Here is a 16,587-nt window from a genome sequence, read left to right on the forward strand (position 1 = left end):
GGAGGGGGGAGGGTAAAATCAGACCCTCTCATACACGTGCATGAAATGTTTGTTATCTTAAAGCATTGGTTCATTACCATCTAACACAGTGATCTCAAACTCAATTCCTGGAGGGCCACAGCTCTGCACAGTTTTGCTCCAACCCTAATCAAACACACCTGATCCAGCTAATCAAGGACTTCAGGATTATTAGAAACTTCCTTGCAGGTGTGAGTTGGAGCTGGTTGGAGCTAAACTGTGCAGAGTTGTGGCCCTCCAGGAATTGAGTTTGAGATCACTGACTAACAGATGCTAATGATGTACTAAAGGTAAGATGGATAGATGAATGGACAGGGTGCCAGTCTTTATACAACTCTTGCACATGCAAATGTTAAGTGTTTTGTTTACCTGAAAGGAATCTAGTGAAACTATTATTTTAATGTATCACAGTTGTTCTTCAATGTCTTTTCTAGGGGAAATGAGGATTAATGAGAAACTGTACAATGGCTAAAACGAATCCACATGTGATCTGTTTACAGCAATGCGAATCACACTTCATGCTTTGTCACCTCGGGATACTAAATAAACTGATCCAGGAGTTGTCATTCATGACATTCACCGATTTGATTCACCTGGCTAAAGACTAAAGACTGGAGTAATGGCGTATAACTAGGTACTAACCCTGAACTGATCTTAAACCATGTAATTACCTTATGTTACCAGTACTTTCTTGGGTAAATACTGTACACTGTAAGTGCACATACTGTAAAATAAAGTGTAACCATAATAATATATCAAAATATTACTGTTTTTACTGTATTTTGATCAAATAAATTCAGCCTTGGTCAACAGAAATGTGTATCCTGAATCATTAGGCTGGTAAGTGCATTTTTTGCCCTGTTTCATGTCTATTTTCTAACCAAGAATTTTATGGGCAGGTTTAAATGGCCTTGTCAGATGATATCAGTTCTTAGCTGCTTTTGGGTGAGGAAAGCATTATGTCACATAGAAAAACCACAGCCAGATCTCTAATGACATATTACATGTTGTCAGGGGGTTGTGGTTGTTAACTGGATGTTTTCCATGTGGAGACTTGGCGTTATACATTGTCATGTTGCCGTTGTACAAATTTATAGGCAATCCCATTCACTGTGAACAAGCAGCAAGTGCTCATCCTCTCCAGGATTTATTTATTATTGGATAAACAGAATATCTCAAATCGTTTTTCAACACTAATATTCTAAGGGACACAAATTAGAGTGCAAAAATGATTTATTATTGCACTAAGTCAGATTTTCAAATGTACAGTAGCCATAAATTGCTGAAGATTTTTGTGGCATATGCAAGGAGATAAATTAGATAAATTACTAAGAAAAGCAATTCAAGACATTCTCCTATAACAAGTAAATTGACACTGATCGTCCACAGCATCCTGCATCCAGCATCACAGCATTCCAGGATTGTTTGTGGAATTTGTGCATGCATTTTATTTTCAAGATGGACCAATGACAGAGGCGTTAGTGGTGGGGTGTAGCATCCTTTATTTCAAATCCCTTTACAATAGCCCCAAAACTGGACTCAAATACACTTCTGACATGAGAAACCTATTGGTGAACTCTTTGTCTAAAGGCACAAAGACCTATTTTGAAGAAACCTGCATTTGAATAACTAAAGGAGCAAGTGTAGTGTTTCCATTAGTAGCACCAAATTGATATTCAAGTTTTGATTTTAACGCTAACAATTAAGTGTACCACAGACAAATGAAAATAAAGAATTGACTTGTTGCAAGCAGGGTCCAAAATAAACACTATTCCTTTTGATTTTTTTAGATAGATAGATAGATAGATAGATAGATAGATAGATAGATAGATAGATAGATAGATAGATAGATAGGGCATGTGTTTATTTTGGACCCTGGTTGCTAGACATAAATGTCTCACTGCATTTTAATGATAAATTCCTTATATTTATAACGAGTCTAAGTCTGCATCATCATAGAGATTTCAGCTCCTGACCACTGAAAGAATGATTTTTTCTGGCCCTCAATATCATTAAAAGGCAGTTATGGACAGCAAACTTTAATACAGTCATACAGTCAAAGCCCTAGAACTCACTCAAAGAATTGATGTAACTGTGAAATGACTTGATTAATCCCTATACTTCAGTGACTTAGTGACATAAAAAAAGAGGCATTTTTTTTAAGAATTCTGACATAGGCTAATTATTTACTGTCTTTTACGAAATGAAACTGAGACTATAAAAAAAGCTTTTAAGTTCAGATATATCATTCACATGAAAAATAGACAAAAAACTAAAACAATCAAAGCTTGTGGTATACTGCCGCAGACCCCCTTCATTCCTGGACCCCTCCCACTACCCAATCAACCCTCTCGACTCCAGGGAAATCTTGCGGGAGACAGTTTGGTAAAAGACCCCAGTGACCAATGAGCGGTAGTCGGGTACTTTGAAAAGGTGGCGGTAGGCGTACGTGTTGTCATACTCCCGGCCACGGCTCACCAGGGTGCGCAGATGTGCCTCGTTCACCTGATTTCCCACGGCCAGTACGTACAGCTCAATGCCCGCTTTGCTCACCAGGTCCACGGCTTTCTCAATCTGGACGGCGTTGACACCTTGGGAACGACCATCCGAAAACACCAGCAACTTCTTCTTCCTTGGCCTGCCAGCCCTGAAGCGATCGATGGCGAAGCTGAGAGCGTTTGTTACCTGCGTGCCTTGACTCTGGAACTTGGCTCCTGCGATTTTAGCCACCACCTGGGTGGCGTTTGAGGAAAATTCAGCCTCCAAGTTGCCATTGTTGCTGTACTGGCCAACGCCAACCCGGACCTGGAAGGCTCCTCTTTCTGCTGACAGAAAACGCTTAGCCAGCATCTGTGAGAAATCCTTGGTCATCTCGAAGTTCTTGGAGCCCACGCTGGCCGAGCTGTCCATCATGATGAGGACATCGGTGTTGTCAACAAATGAAACTGGAGAAGAGGAAAAGGGTGTTACCATTATTATCTAATATTCTAAAAGCTAACAAATCTGTTTTTTGTGTTCTCAAATAAATACTTACTTGGACAAGTGTAAGTTGGGCACTTCTTGTCTGTGAAAAAAGCACAGTGTAATAAATAAGGCTTTCTCCAAATCAGATCTAGAACTCATAAAGCACCCTAATTTTGCAGCAGAGACTGTATTTGACCTACCTTCACAGATTTTGTCAGTCAGGTTTTGCAGGAAACTGTCATCCAGAAGAAGACCAAAGTTGTTCAGGACAAAGGAGAAACCTTTTCTGGGATCATCTTTACACACAACCTCATCAAGCTGTTCTCGATTGGGATTCCTTTCGACATAATCCGCGACTCCAACGCCACCAACCTGCCAGAAACCAGAAGTGAGTCAAGGTTCCCATCTACCAGTAAATCATTTCTGGTTGTGAATTTCATTTAACCTCATTTCATGGGACCATACTTGGATCCCAATAACATGAAATGTCATTGGATCACAAGTTCTCCCTAACTAAACATCATGGCATTACGTCTGCGGCATATTAGATTCATATAATTGAATAATGAATTATATTTCTGTGGAAACCATTTCTGTACATTTCATCCTCAAAGATCCACACAACAACGTTAGCCCATTAGCTCCAAGTTCCACTCGGGCTAATTGGAAAAAAGTGCCTGTTGCAACATTTCTGCAAATATATATTTCGTCGCTTCTTGTTTCGCGGCGCTTTCAAAGTTAAATATTCAATGAGTGGTATTGTTCAGCTTTATCTGAAACAGATGAACGTGAATCTGGAAATGGTAGTTGTTTATTAATCAATAATCTGGCTGGTAAACAGAATGTGTGTGAACAGGAATAAAAGTTGTTGGTGTTTTACTCCCACTAGTGTTTATTTCAGCTGGAAACTGCAGTGAATTGTACTGTATGCTAGGTACGTTTTGGAGTAGAGGCACGTTTTTCCTATGAGCCTTGGTTGTCCAATTTTATTAGGTTTACCTTCAGTCCCTTGCCACACAGCACGTTTAGGGGCATTCTGTCCCTCTTGGTGTCAGAGCGTCCATCAGTTAGGACAAGGATCACACTCTTCTCCGTCACTAGCTTGTTAATCATGTTTCTTAGCGAGTAGTCCAGAGCTTCTCCAGTGTACGTGGCTTCAGCTAGCCAGCGCAACTCTTTCACAGCTCTAAAGTGAAGGACAGAGATCATTTTTCTTTATTTCTTCAGACACAATGCCAGACATGCACACAAAATGCAAGCTCATCTGATGAGGAAACAAATTCCTTCAAGCCACAGAAGAGTAACGTGAAGTTGTTATTGCCATATGTGTGCAGATTATGGCTTTTAAAACAAAAGAACATTGATATTTCATACTGTTTTAGGTCTGTCAGGGTCTTAATGTTGGGGTCACCAAGCTGTACGACCTCCTGAGCACTAGCACCGCTGTACTGCACCACGCCAATACGAGACTCATTGGCACCAAACTGCAAAAAAGAAATAGGAAACTCAACTTAAATGCATCTATTATCATTAGAATGTGGAATTCATTTAGAAGAGCCCATGCATCTAGTATGTAACCACCACATCTTCAAGATTAAAGGGGACCAAATGTAATATTTTAAGAATCAACCATTGAAACTCATTTCGGTTTACCACTAATCTGAATATGACGGGGATTGAGTCTTTCTCAGTGTCTATCATGATTACAGCCCCAATGAATACCAGTTAACTGAAGTGTTAATGAGTCTCATAGTAAAAATAAAAATAAATACCTGTCTTAACTTGAGTCTGTCCATGACCGTCACAATGAAGTCTTTAGCAATGGCAAAGTTAGAAGCGCCAATACTCTCAGAGCTGTCCACAATGAAAGCAATGTCCAGGGGTCCGCATTTGCATTCTTAAACAACACATGTATAAAAGGAAGATGGCATTGCAGAACACTAAATAAAACAGTTTGAAATACTTCTCATATACTTCAAAGTCATGGGACTTACCACAGCAAGCTGTAAGAAAGAAAGTGAAAACACATTACATTTGCATCAAATCTGCCAATATTAGGCAGATCAGAAACGTATGGTCTATCAAAACATTCAAAGTAAGGGATCCACAATAATTTTGCTATTTTACAAATAGAAGAATCTGGTCTGGAAATAATATGAGTTCATAAAAGTTTGTTCATTTATGAATTTTTTATGAATTTTATTTATGTATCATTTATTTTAAAAAAGCAGTTAATGCTCTGACCTAAATACCTTTTTTTCTCTTATTTTTGAATTTGTAACCCAAAAGGAGGATATTTAGAAGAGCATATCATATTTAATCTGTGGTGGCAATGAATAGAACAATGGCCTATTTAAATCCTCTGTTATATAAAATAAAACCGACTCGAACGGTAAAGGTCTAGACAGAACTAGGCAAGTAATTTTATAAGTAATAATAATGTTATACTTGGGAGGAAAAATAAATGGTAAAACTCCAATATACACAAAGCAGCCTAATCTAAAGTGAATGGTTGGATGTTTGTCTTGTTGGCTGAAACAGATTTTTTCGTCTGCTTTTTCTCTTGCCCTTGCATCTGATTGGCTGATACTGTCAAATCCTATTCCTTCAAACTGATGTGTACTTTCACACTGAACTTTTACATACTTCTGTTCAAAGAATCAGTGTTTTCTCTCCAATTGGATTATGTCCTGTTTTCACATGCCCAGATGGTGATATTAAATATCTAAGTTAAGCTTCCAAAACTAATATTTATGATAAACGTGCACATTATGAGCATTTAAATGAATCCATTCTGGGTTAAAGGCTATGGCTCCAGCAAGAGTTATAAAACAAAATAATGAATATCTAAAAACAATAAACTTGCTTCTTGGGCATAAACTGATTAATTAAAAACTGGCATAATACTTTGTGCAACTGAAGTGGATCTACACATGCATATTATACATATGAATGTATGAGTTTTGGGGAAAAAAGCACATTTACACACACACACACACACAGTATTGTATACTGAAATCTGCTTTGCTCAAGAAAATCAAGATTTTGTAGAGGGCCTAAAATATTCCTTGAGTTGCAAATGAATAGCGGTTATTACTAAGAGGCAAAGTATCTCAGTGTTTTTTTGCATGTTCTCTACTGGCCTGCAAAGTTTTGTGAACACTGAAAGCTGGCTAGGTGGATTGCTGTATCATCACTTCATGGCACGAGTCGACATTACGGTTGTTAAATCAATGTGGGCGACAGGCAGGTCACCTTTTATGGAGGCAGTGAAACGGAGTAGTGAGTCATGAGTAAATACAAAAACAGGTCTACTCACAGCACATCTTCATGATGATATCCAGAATCTCACATTCCTACAAAGAGAGGGAGAGAGAGAGACATTAATGGAGAGAGACTGCTGCCTCTGCAACTGATTTTCTCTGTCGCCATTTTGTATCACAAAATGGAGCCACAAGTCCATGTTTTTTTAATTACAGGAAATTCTGCACTTTCTGCACAACGCTCCCCAGAGACTCGCAATTGCTACAAATAAACTTTTTAAAAGTGTATTTCCTCTTGTGCTGAGGGATGAAAACACACACTATGTCAATATACACATTGCCGATAAAGGGGTCACAAGGAATACAATTTCCCCCAAACTTTTGATAAAAAAAGATCATTGTACTATTCAAATAATATGCAAATCTTTCTCTACAGTAAAAAAGAGACCATTTTATTTTAAACTAAACTGGAAAAAAAAGCTGACTCATCATCAGATATATACTTTGGATACATGTACACATGACGGTCACTTTTACATTGCCTATTTGGTATTCAGAAACTTTAATATCACAGTAATAAAGAGATATTATAATATTCCTAAACACCAGAATAACTAATATTATGAGTAAAATGTGTCCGGTTGTGTCCTGGCTGTGTAGCACCTACAGCTCTGCAGATCCTTCTGAAGGAAAAGCAGCAGGAACAAACAGCTGAAGTTTAAGGTCCCTCATCAGTCTGATCGTAACAGTTTATACGCTACATTTCAGCACAGATTGATGACAAATGAGACTGGACTATCTAATTTCATATGCAAAAGTCTGATGTCTTAAAGGCACGGCAGCAAAATATTAGCCTGTTTAATTTTGTAATGGAGAAAATGGTTAAGTAATGAATGTTTTTTTTAGGGGGTGACATTACACATTACAAGTAGCCTTCAGGGATTTTTTTTTTTTTTTTTACAAAATAAACCTTTCAAATGTCAATCTTAAAGACTTCAAATCTATAGAGTCGTGCAATCATTTCTTTGCAGATACAATTGGAACAAGCCAGCTGTCGTGTGCTATTAAAGGATGCTTTTATTCCACAAAAAGACTAGTCTGGTATGCGCTTGGGCCTTGGCTAGAGATTACCATAGCTACTGGCTATCAGCGATGTGGAATTCACAAAAATAGTGGAAAGTGAATTGTGGAATGTCCAGGATCATTTATTATCAAGAGCACTGTCACCCTGTTTGTCTCTTCATACAGGAAACTGTGCTGGAAAATTTGCATTAGATTATATCCAATAATGTGTCCTTTCTTTGATTTGTGCATTCGGCAAAACCCAGCTTATTCAAATCAAACTCACTCACATCTGCTCCTTGAGGCCCAGGTGGTCCTGGTGGTCCCTGTGCATGAATACAAGACAGATGAAATATACAATGTGGACATGAAGACACATTCTGTACAAGTATCGAACAACATAAACAGGTCTTTGAAAGGGTCAATGTCTGTTTTGTTACATGCTACACAGATGTAATTCTGCCAGAGCAAAGAAGCTCTGAATCTCTTCCCAAATAAGAGCATTTTTGAGACAGTCAAGTCTCCTCCTCTCTGGATGTCATCCAGTGGCAAAGAGGAACATCACGAAATTGCAGGCTGAGAGAAATTTCCCTTCCCACACACCCATAATTCATGGCTGTTTAATGTCGTTCTACATAACTGAAGATTTCTACACTTAAAAACCTCTCTTGGCTCCTCTGGACAGTGTAAGAGCCTTGTTTACTTCTGAAAATATAGTAATGCCAATCACCTTCTAAATGTATCTAATGAGATTGTATGTAATTTATTAAAGATGTTTAATCAAGTTCAGGTCCAGGTTTTCATGCTTTATGCTTAAGTGAGCATGTTAATTGTTTTTAATTTTTATTCTATATCAAGCCAACAGTAAAATTTGTTTTTCTAACTCTTATCTAGCCAAAATTCTGGGGATAGATTTGTTGATTACATTCCATTGTATTTCTCAACAAAAGGTTGAAACTGAACTTTCTTGCACCTTTGGATCTCAGGCATTCAATCCAACAGCAGATCGGCATGTCTATGTTTCACTGATTCAGAATACAGATACATAGTGTGTCAGGATGCTGACATAAGCACATGGTACAGAAAATCGTGCTCATATGAATCCTCACTGGAGAACATGAATCACAATATGAACAACTATAACCATTTTTATCATTAAACCCTTACAAAAATAGGGAAAAATACAGTAAACACTGAAAACATTGAAATGGTGCATTCACACTTACAGGATTTCCTTCAGGTCCTCGGTGACCTTTGGCTCCTTTAGGCCCAAGTGGTCCTGGGCTGTTGTTCTGTGGAAAACAAGATATGAACATTTAGCCTGGAAAATACAGTGTATACAGTGTTATAAGTAGCTGTACCATTTTAATTCTTTCCCCACCATTTCTGTAATTATGACAATGCTTGCCCAATGCCGGCGCGACCAGAAATTTTTTAGAGGTTGCACTGGCGCGACCACAAGATTGCCCAACATCAAATGGCAAACGAAATGAAAGCGGAACGAAACTGCACTACTCATTTGTGCTTCACGGACCGTTTATTAGTTTGGATCAATAATAGACAGCTCAGCGTCCGAGCTAATTGCAAGATCACACGACACGGTTACTACACAGTGCTGGAAGATCCAGTGAAGAAATCAGTGTTACCAAATACTTTCTGTAGAACTTTAGAACAATAATGTTAATTACTGTATTGCAGGTTGATTTAACCCCCTGGGGTCGGCAATCACGCCGGCGTGATCTGCTCGCTTTTTTTCTTATCAGTGCAAAAGAGACTCAAAATACTCGATTTTGATCTTACATATAAGTGTTATCATTCGATCCTGTTAAGTGTCTATTTTTTTTTTGTGTATACTCACAATAAATAAAAAGTGTTGTGCTTTTTGCCAAATAAAGAAACTAAACATGATGAGAGATCTGCCTTCTCTCTGTCAGTGAAGTCCATTCTGAAACGCGTCCGAAAATGAACTATAACTCAGCGAATACTCAGTCCCACAGGCATATAGACACACTGGCATATAGCTTGAATTCTCTTCTTTAAATGAAACAATTTATATAAAAAACAAATATTCTCAGTTTATATAATCTGTATGAAAAGAGAGAGATGTCAGTCTTCTCATTTCATCTCATTAAGTGTTAATGTGACCATGCCCACGGAGAGCGCGCACTATTCGAACACAAATGATCTGAGGCGATCCATGCAAACGTGTCAACGCCCACATCAGCTGGATAAAACACATCAAGTTTAATCAGACTTGTGCACTTTACGTCGTCTTGCTTCGCTGTGAGGAATAATACAATCGTAATAATAATCCTGGGAAATATACCTGCGGTTTAGTTTCATTTCGAGGAGCAACGGATCCAGCTGAGGATTGTAGTAAGTTCTTTATTCTTAAGTGCTTTGTTCTAATCATGATATGCAATAGTGTCTGTAAACCACAAAAATACTGTTTAAGCTGTGCCACTAAATTTTCTGCTTGTGCTCCTAAAAATTTTCAGTAAGGGGCTACAGAGCTCCTAGTATACAAAAGTTAGTCTGGAGCCCTGTGGTGGAATTTTCTGTCATTTATGACAACGCTTGCCCACCATTAATGGAATTTTCCGGCAATCCATGTTTTCACTGTTTTAGGCAAGGGGTACTATTATGCATCTTCTGAAAGAGTGCAGAATCTCTGGATCCAAAAACAAGCAAACAAGAAACCGAAACAAGTGATAGAGCACGCTAATGCAATCATCAAATATTCAACAGCATGTAAATCAAAATTGCCTAACGTTATCGAATGAAATGTCCTTAGGGGGTGTTGATGGACTTGATCTACTCAATCTATTCACATAATCAATCTTCAAAATGTATTCATATGCCTCTTAATCCCAGCCTCAGTCTTTTGGACCTCACTGTATTATCAATACTATGAACATTGCAATCAGCTTAAAACCCACCGAGACAACTATCTCCATTAATTCAGCTGTCTCTGCACAGTTTTGCCATCAGCCCAGCAGATATGTTAATTTCTGTCTCGTGCCAGATCACGGTCAGACGGTGAGATAATACTAACCACCTGTCCCCACTACAAGCCATCTCTCCCATGCTGCTTCAATTACCTTTAAATTCCTCACTTCAAAGTCCACAACTGTCACAGTCACAGATGTTCTCCTAGCTCACAGGACGAGGTTAAATGATGGCGTCATGCCAATACTGTTATGGCTCATTGTGATTACCTTGACAGATACCGGACCAAATGTGGGCCCCTCGGGTTTGGGAGAGGCCGGAGGAGCCCAATCAATTGTTTACAAGCACAGAAAAACATTTCCAAACAGTCTTGGCCAGCAGGAAGATAGAGCCAAACACAAGGAAAAACACCTTCATGGCTCATATGGAGCAGATGTGAGGCCCTGAATAAAAATGTATACAAAATAACATATACACACCATATATACTGTAAACTTCAACATAATAAATACATTAATTTGGCTAAGTAAGAACATGTTCATCTAGAAAAGTAAACGCATTTCACTGCTAACATGTATAATCAACAGAATGCTAATGCTCCAAACAAATGCAGCTAAAGCCAACACATCACCTGACAGCTTTACTAGGAGAAGCAAAGTAAATAAAATGTCCTTTCCCACAAAAAGTAGATCAGGCTTCAAGCTGGTTGCTATTTTTGTTAAAACCCTAAGAAAAAGTAATCTTGGCTGACTTAGCAAACACCAATATTAACAGAAGTCTTCAGAAATGTCTTAACCAGAATGATCACTATGCAAAATGTTCATATATCATGCAAACATAGTGTTTGATTAATAAAGGCCTTTCTGTAGCCCAAACATTCAAGTGTGTTTTCAATCACAGCAGTTTAACTTTACTTTAAATCAGTGTTTGTTTCAGCTTGTTAAAGAGTTCTTCTTTCTGTATTATTCCCTCCAGACCTGATGGTTATAATAAAGAACCTCTGGCCATTCTTTAAGATTCAGTTGTAAAACACGTGGTAAACATTTTAATTTATGGGCACTGCAATTCTGCTAATGATTACTTTTGGATTCTAAATGCATTCTAGATGAATGCTAGTATGGTAAACTACTCAAAACTTTTTACAGGGGGTCTTTAGGTTTTTGTGAGTAGTTGAAGAGAGTTACAGAGAGGTGATAAACACAAGGCTAGGTTTCTAATTATCGTAAATTGCTGAACTTTGATTGCATCTGTCTAAATAGCCATTGCATTTTCATGTTTTAGGCTCAAAACATGCTCTAAGTGAACTCTTCTAGCTAAACAAGTTTGTTGTCTTCTGAAATGTGTCTGAACACAATTCAGAACAACATGCAAAGTGCATTTTCATCCTTGTCACAAGAGGCAGTATAGAGGACATTAACGTCATAGTCTAATAAGAAAATACTGGGTACTATATACTGTATGGAAACCTTTTATTTCCATATTTCTTTTTTTTTTTCAGAAATCATTACTATTGGTCACCCTTTAACTCTGTCTATGGGTTTTGCAAATATTTAAAATGCTTGTGACTCCACTGGATCCTCAAACTGATGTATGGTCTTTAGTTGTTTTTTTTTTAACAGTTTAGTGTTGCTTGTCTTAGCAAACACCACCAATATCAGAAGTCTTGCAGAAAGGGTATATGTCTTCAATAAAAAGATCACTAAGTGTAAACAGTTTACACACATATGCTGCAAAATGTGTGTGGCTTGTAAACATCCTGTATGATTTATGTGGTATTTCTGAAGCCCAAACATTCAAGGGTGCATTCAATCACTGCTCAACAAACAAACAAACAAAAACCTGGCACTCTATCCTCCTAATGTGTGAGAGAGACCAACCATTTTAAAATTAGAACATTTTTAAAGAAAGAACCATGAACAGCCAACAGATGAAAAACAATTCTTCCACATATGCTCGTCTCCACCACTTCCTTGAAGGTTTTGGTTTTGCATGGACAAAGACAAACACAATGATGAATAGTGAAGCTGTCTGGGCGTTAGATCACCAAAAATCGACTCCAGATGACTGAAGATGAAAGCTTGTGAGCATATGTATTTGTTGCTATTTTGCATTGGCATGTACAACCACAATGAAGAGACTAAAAATTGTTTTGATGTAAAAATTAAACATGAGCTCAGCACTTTGATATAAGCATGTGTGATATGTTTACAGCCGGCATTCACCTCGTCACTCGACTAACATCCCACACAAGGGTGGGTGCTATGAACAAAACCTCATTATTTTATTATATATGGGATAATCCACAGCTGGGTGTCCATTACATGAGTTTAAAGTACAACGTGAAGGCAAAGAACCACCCAACTCGAAGCGGAGTCGAAGTGCATCCAAATCGTGAACTGCACACCTAGACGCAGATTATCCTGCTTATATCATGATCACTTGCAAACACTGACAACATGAAGCAGTTATTGATGTTTACAGTGCAAAATTTGTCTGGAAGGGTTAACATGGCAGTTATTTCCGCCAGCTACGGCTAGTTAGATCAAGCATTCTGCCCGCTTTAAATCACACAGAGATAAAGTGTGGTAAGATTACATTTATTTTAATTAATTACTGAGAGATTGAGAGAGAGATACATTAGATGTGCTTGTGAATTATCGATGTCCTTCTAACAATGAAGCTGCGAGTTAAATTACTTCAAAAACAGCGTTATTTCTGAGAAGTATAACGTAGAGATTCAGTGGCAAAACTACTTTATTAATAAAAGTTACAGGGCAGACTTTGACAAGTTTCTGTGCTCCTCAATGCTTCTGTGTGTGCGCAGCGTGATCTCCGATCTCTGTGTATGAGTGAGGTGTGTGTGTGCTTTAATGAATGCAGTGCGTTAATATAGAATGGTTATTAAACTGACTGGAAGTTTAATACCTATGCATTAAACCATTTTTAATGCACATCTTCCAATCAGAATATAGTATTCTGACAGACCATGGTATAAATATATATTTAATAAAAATAACCATGTGATAATGGCTATTTTGGATGATTAATTGACTTTAATTGATTAATTGAAAGTTTCTCCTTCATTTTGAACTTTGCGGGTGTAATAAAAGATCAATTGAACAATCTCATATTGTCTCATATAATAAAAAAAACATACAAACAATAAACAGACTCAAAACAATAAAATAAATATTATAAAATGGATAGTTCTAACTTTAAAAACTGACTTGATTAGTCATATTTGCAAGTCTGTATTCATGTACCAAGTATTAAAAACAATGTAAACTTAAACTCAATTTAAACTAACTATATTGAAATATTCCTACCATCACACAATATATAGCATCCTACGGCCCCGACCGACCACAAATATGTTCCAGATGTAAGGAAGTGACATGATGAAATGGAATCTATGGTGTGATATTACAAAGTCTGCAGTCCATGCTTTTGTCCAGCACATTTGGAAGTTTGGATTCTTGGATTACAAAACAAACTGTTTGAAATATACCTGCTGAGAACTGAGTGCTAAAGGAAAACGCTGCAATCTAAATCCTTCAGATGTACAAAATGGCCAGAACGATCAAAGACCCAAATGTGCGGGACATTTCCTCAAACATTTTTGCTGAGGAAGTGCACAGCTAGACAACATAAACAACAATAGGAGAAGCAATTAGTCAGTGGAGACGGCGGTAGAGCGCAAGTGTTTGCTTTACACCTTGTTTGTTTCTGTTGTTCTGATTAATATTTGCTGCCAGGATTGATTAACTTGTTTATTACGTATTTCTATTTTCTACTTTCATTATAATTTGCATTTTGAGTGCACTTATTTTTTATTAGAATAATAGTTGTCGGCTAACAAGAAGGTGTTCATTATTTGTATTGCTGGATGGAGGAGGTATCCAAAGCACATCAACTGGTCATGGGGGTTCCTCAGGGATCAGTTCTTGGACCCCTCCTCTTCTCCATATATCACTGGGACCCATCGTACAGGCACATGGTTTCTCCTACCATTGCTATGCTGATGACACACAACTCTACATTTCAACCAGATGATCCAATGGCTGCACGGATCGTAGACTGCCTGGCGGATATCTTTGCATGAATGAAAGAACATCACCTGCAGCTCAACTTGGCAAAGACAGAGCTTCTCATCTTCCCTGCCACTTCGACTATACAGCATAATTTCACCATCAATAATATTACATAATATTAATAATACAGCCACGGACTCCGCTCCCTCTTACCTCCACTCTCTGTAAAGAGTCTACATCCCCTCCAGAATCCTGATCGATAAATGAGCGGCGCCTCATCACAGAGAGGTACAAAATCACTTTCCAGAACGTTCTCATACACTGTTCCTTGCTGCTGGAATGACCTTCCCAACCCCACCCTAAACACCAAATCCCTGACAACATTCAAGAGACATCTGAAAACACATCTCTTCCATGAACACTTAACTGCATCCTACTGAAAAAAAAAAAATCTATGCTTTAACTTAAAGGGATAGTTCACTTTGAAATTAAATTTTGGTATGTTTTAGCTTACCTCAAGGGCATCCAAGATGTAGGTGTCTTTTTTTCCGCAGTAGTTTCAATTTTGATATTTTTAGGTCAAACCGTTCTTGTCTGACAGTCATATCATGCAGGTCTATGGTCACTGTCTCAAAGAACATGCACAGAGTCCAAATTAAAACAATTCCCCATCGTCCAAATTAAACAATTCCCCATTGTAAGTACACATTGATGGCCTTAGACACGAAAAGAGCGGTTTGTGTGAGAAAACTAACAGTATTTAAATCGTTTTTACCTCTTATACACAGCCACGTCCAAGTGATCTGAGGGCGCGCGCGCATCCTGGTGTGTGACGTGTACGCAGACTGGTGCATAGATATATACACTAGATTACTATACTATATAGATTACACTAGGCCCTTTGTGTTACTATACGAGCACATCTTGTGTTTATTTGCCTCTGTATTCCTCATTTGTAAGTCTCTGGATAAAAGCGTCATCTTGTAAATGTAAATATTAGCCATGATATCTGCAGTCAAGTCCCTGCAGACTTCCAAGACTGGATGGGAATACGTCTGATTGATGAATGCACAGGATCAAAGTTACTAGTCAAGCTACTAGTGGTTTTTTGACCACCCCAGACCAACAGGGTGAATGTGAATAACATTCCAATCAACCAATCAGATTTGAGGGATAGGTTTACAGTAAATGTCAAGTTTAGGCTTACAACAAGGGTTTGGTGCTTCTTCTTATTCACCTATCATTTCCCTCAGATTTTAGGGGTGAGTTTAGAGTTAGGTTTAGGGGTAGGAATAGGGTTAGAATTATGTTTTTGGACAGGACTGTTGATCAAGAAACAAACAAAGATGTTGATCCAGGAACATGGCTTACTTGGCAAAATCACAGTGACCAGACAGACAGAGCTGTTTATTTTGGGATGAAATCAGAATATTTCCACTTGTAAACACAGACAGGGAAGAGAATGATTGCATCTTTAAGAGGTTTGTACATGTGTGGGACCAACAAAAACAAAAACAAAAACACAGCCCAAAATTGGAACGTGAGGAAATCTCCTTTAAAGATGTCCATACTCAAAATATGCATGTTAGTTTGTGATTAGCTCAAATTAAGTGTTGTTTTGCTGTTTTAGTGTGCTGCTACGAAGTTGCTAGGAGAGAGGTTGCCAGGTAGTTGCCCAAACCGATGATTTGAGACATTATTCATACATTATTCATGTACACATACTGTACAAAGCGCTAACATTTAAAACAAAGGTTAGGAGTTTCTATTTATGAGCAACAGTAGCAATCTCCACTAATAAACTTAAAAATGTACTACATGGATGTTGCATCCACCCAAAAATAAGAGATGTTATTGCAGTGGCCAAATTAAACATCTTGAACATTTTAACTTTCCAAAAAATATGCACCAATAACACCTCTACTGCAAAAACTGCCCCGTTTTAGCTGTTTTAGTTTTAGTTGTTTTACCTGTTCTAAAACAACATTTCAAAACTGAACCGGACAGCAGGAGTCCTCAATTAATTGGCCAAATCCCAACCTCTTCAAAACAATTTCCACCATTTAAATCAATCATCAGACTGAGAAAACAGCACTGTGTCGAAACCTGTGACTCTTCTACAGCACATGTTGTTTTGTGAGAGCGCTGGAGACCCATCTGTTGGACTGAAAGTGTGTGGGGGCTGTAAAATAATGTAATCCAGCTGAAGAGTCTGGCTTTAGAAAAGTGTAAAACATGAACTTTTCAACAGATTTCTGCTCTCAAGCATTCTTGTTTATCCAAACTGATATTTTAATTAT

The 16,587-nt window shown here is 38.0% G+C and overlaps 1 protein-coding gene across 1 annotated transcript in view; it reads right to left on the reverse strand.

Moving 5' to 3' along the window:
* Window positions 1–1,500: 1,500 nt before the first annotated feature.
* col6a1 (collagen, type VI, alpha 1) overlaps window positions 1,501–16,587 on the reverse strand; it is a 35,694-nt gene continuing 20,607 nt past the window's right edge. The window contains exons 26-35 of the mRNA XM_079856852.1: window positions 8,534–8,599; window positions 7,598–7,633; window positions 6,302–6,338; window positions 4,977–4,985; window positions 4,755–4,879; window positions 4,357–4,466; window positions 3,982–4,168; window positions 3,183–3,354; window positions 3,053–3,082; window positions 1,501–2,963 (exon numbers count right to left, since the gene is read on the reverse strand). Coding sequence (XP_079712978.1) covers window positions 2,353–2,963; window positions 3,053–3,082; window positions 3,183–3,354; window positions 3,982–4,168; window positions 4,357–4,466; window positions 4,755–4,879; window positions 4,977–4,985; window positions 6,302–6,338; window positions 7,598–7,633; window positions 8,534–8,599 — 1,383 coding nt within the window. The 3' untranslated portion in view covers window positions 1,501–2,352. The remainder of the gene's footprint in view (window positions 2,964–3,052; window positions 3,083–3,182; window positions 3,355–3,981; window positions 4,169–4,356; window positions 4,467–4,754; window positions 4,880–4,976; window positions 4,986–6,301; window positions 6,339–7,597; window positions 7,634–8,533; window positions 8,600–16,587) is intronic.

Source organism: Squalius cephalus, assembly GCF_949319135.1.
Source record: "Squalius cephalus genome assembly, chromosome: 22".
NCBI lineage: Eukaryota > Metazoa > Chordata > Actinopteri > Cypriniformes > Leuciscidae > Squalius > Squalius cephalus.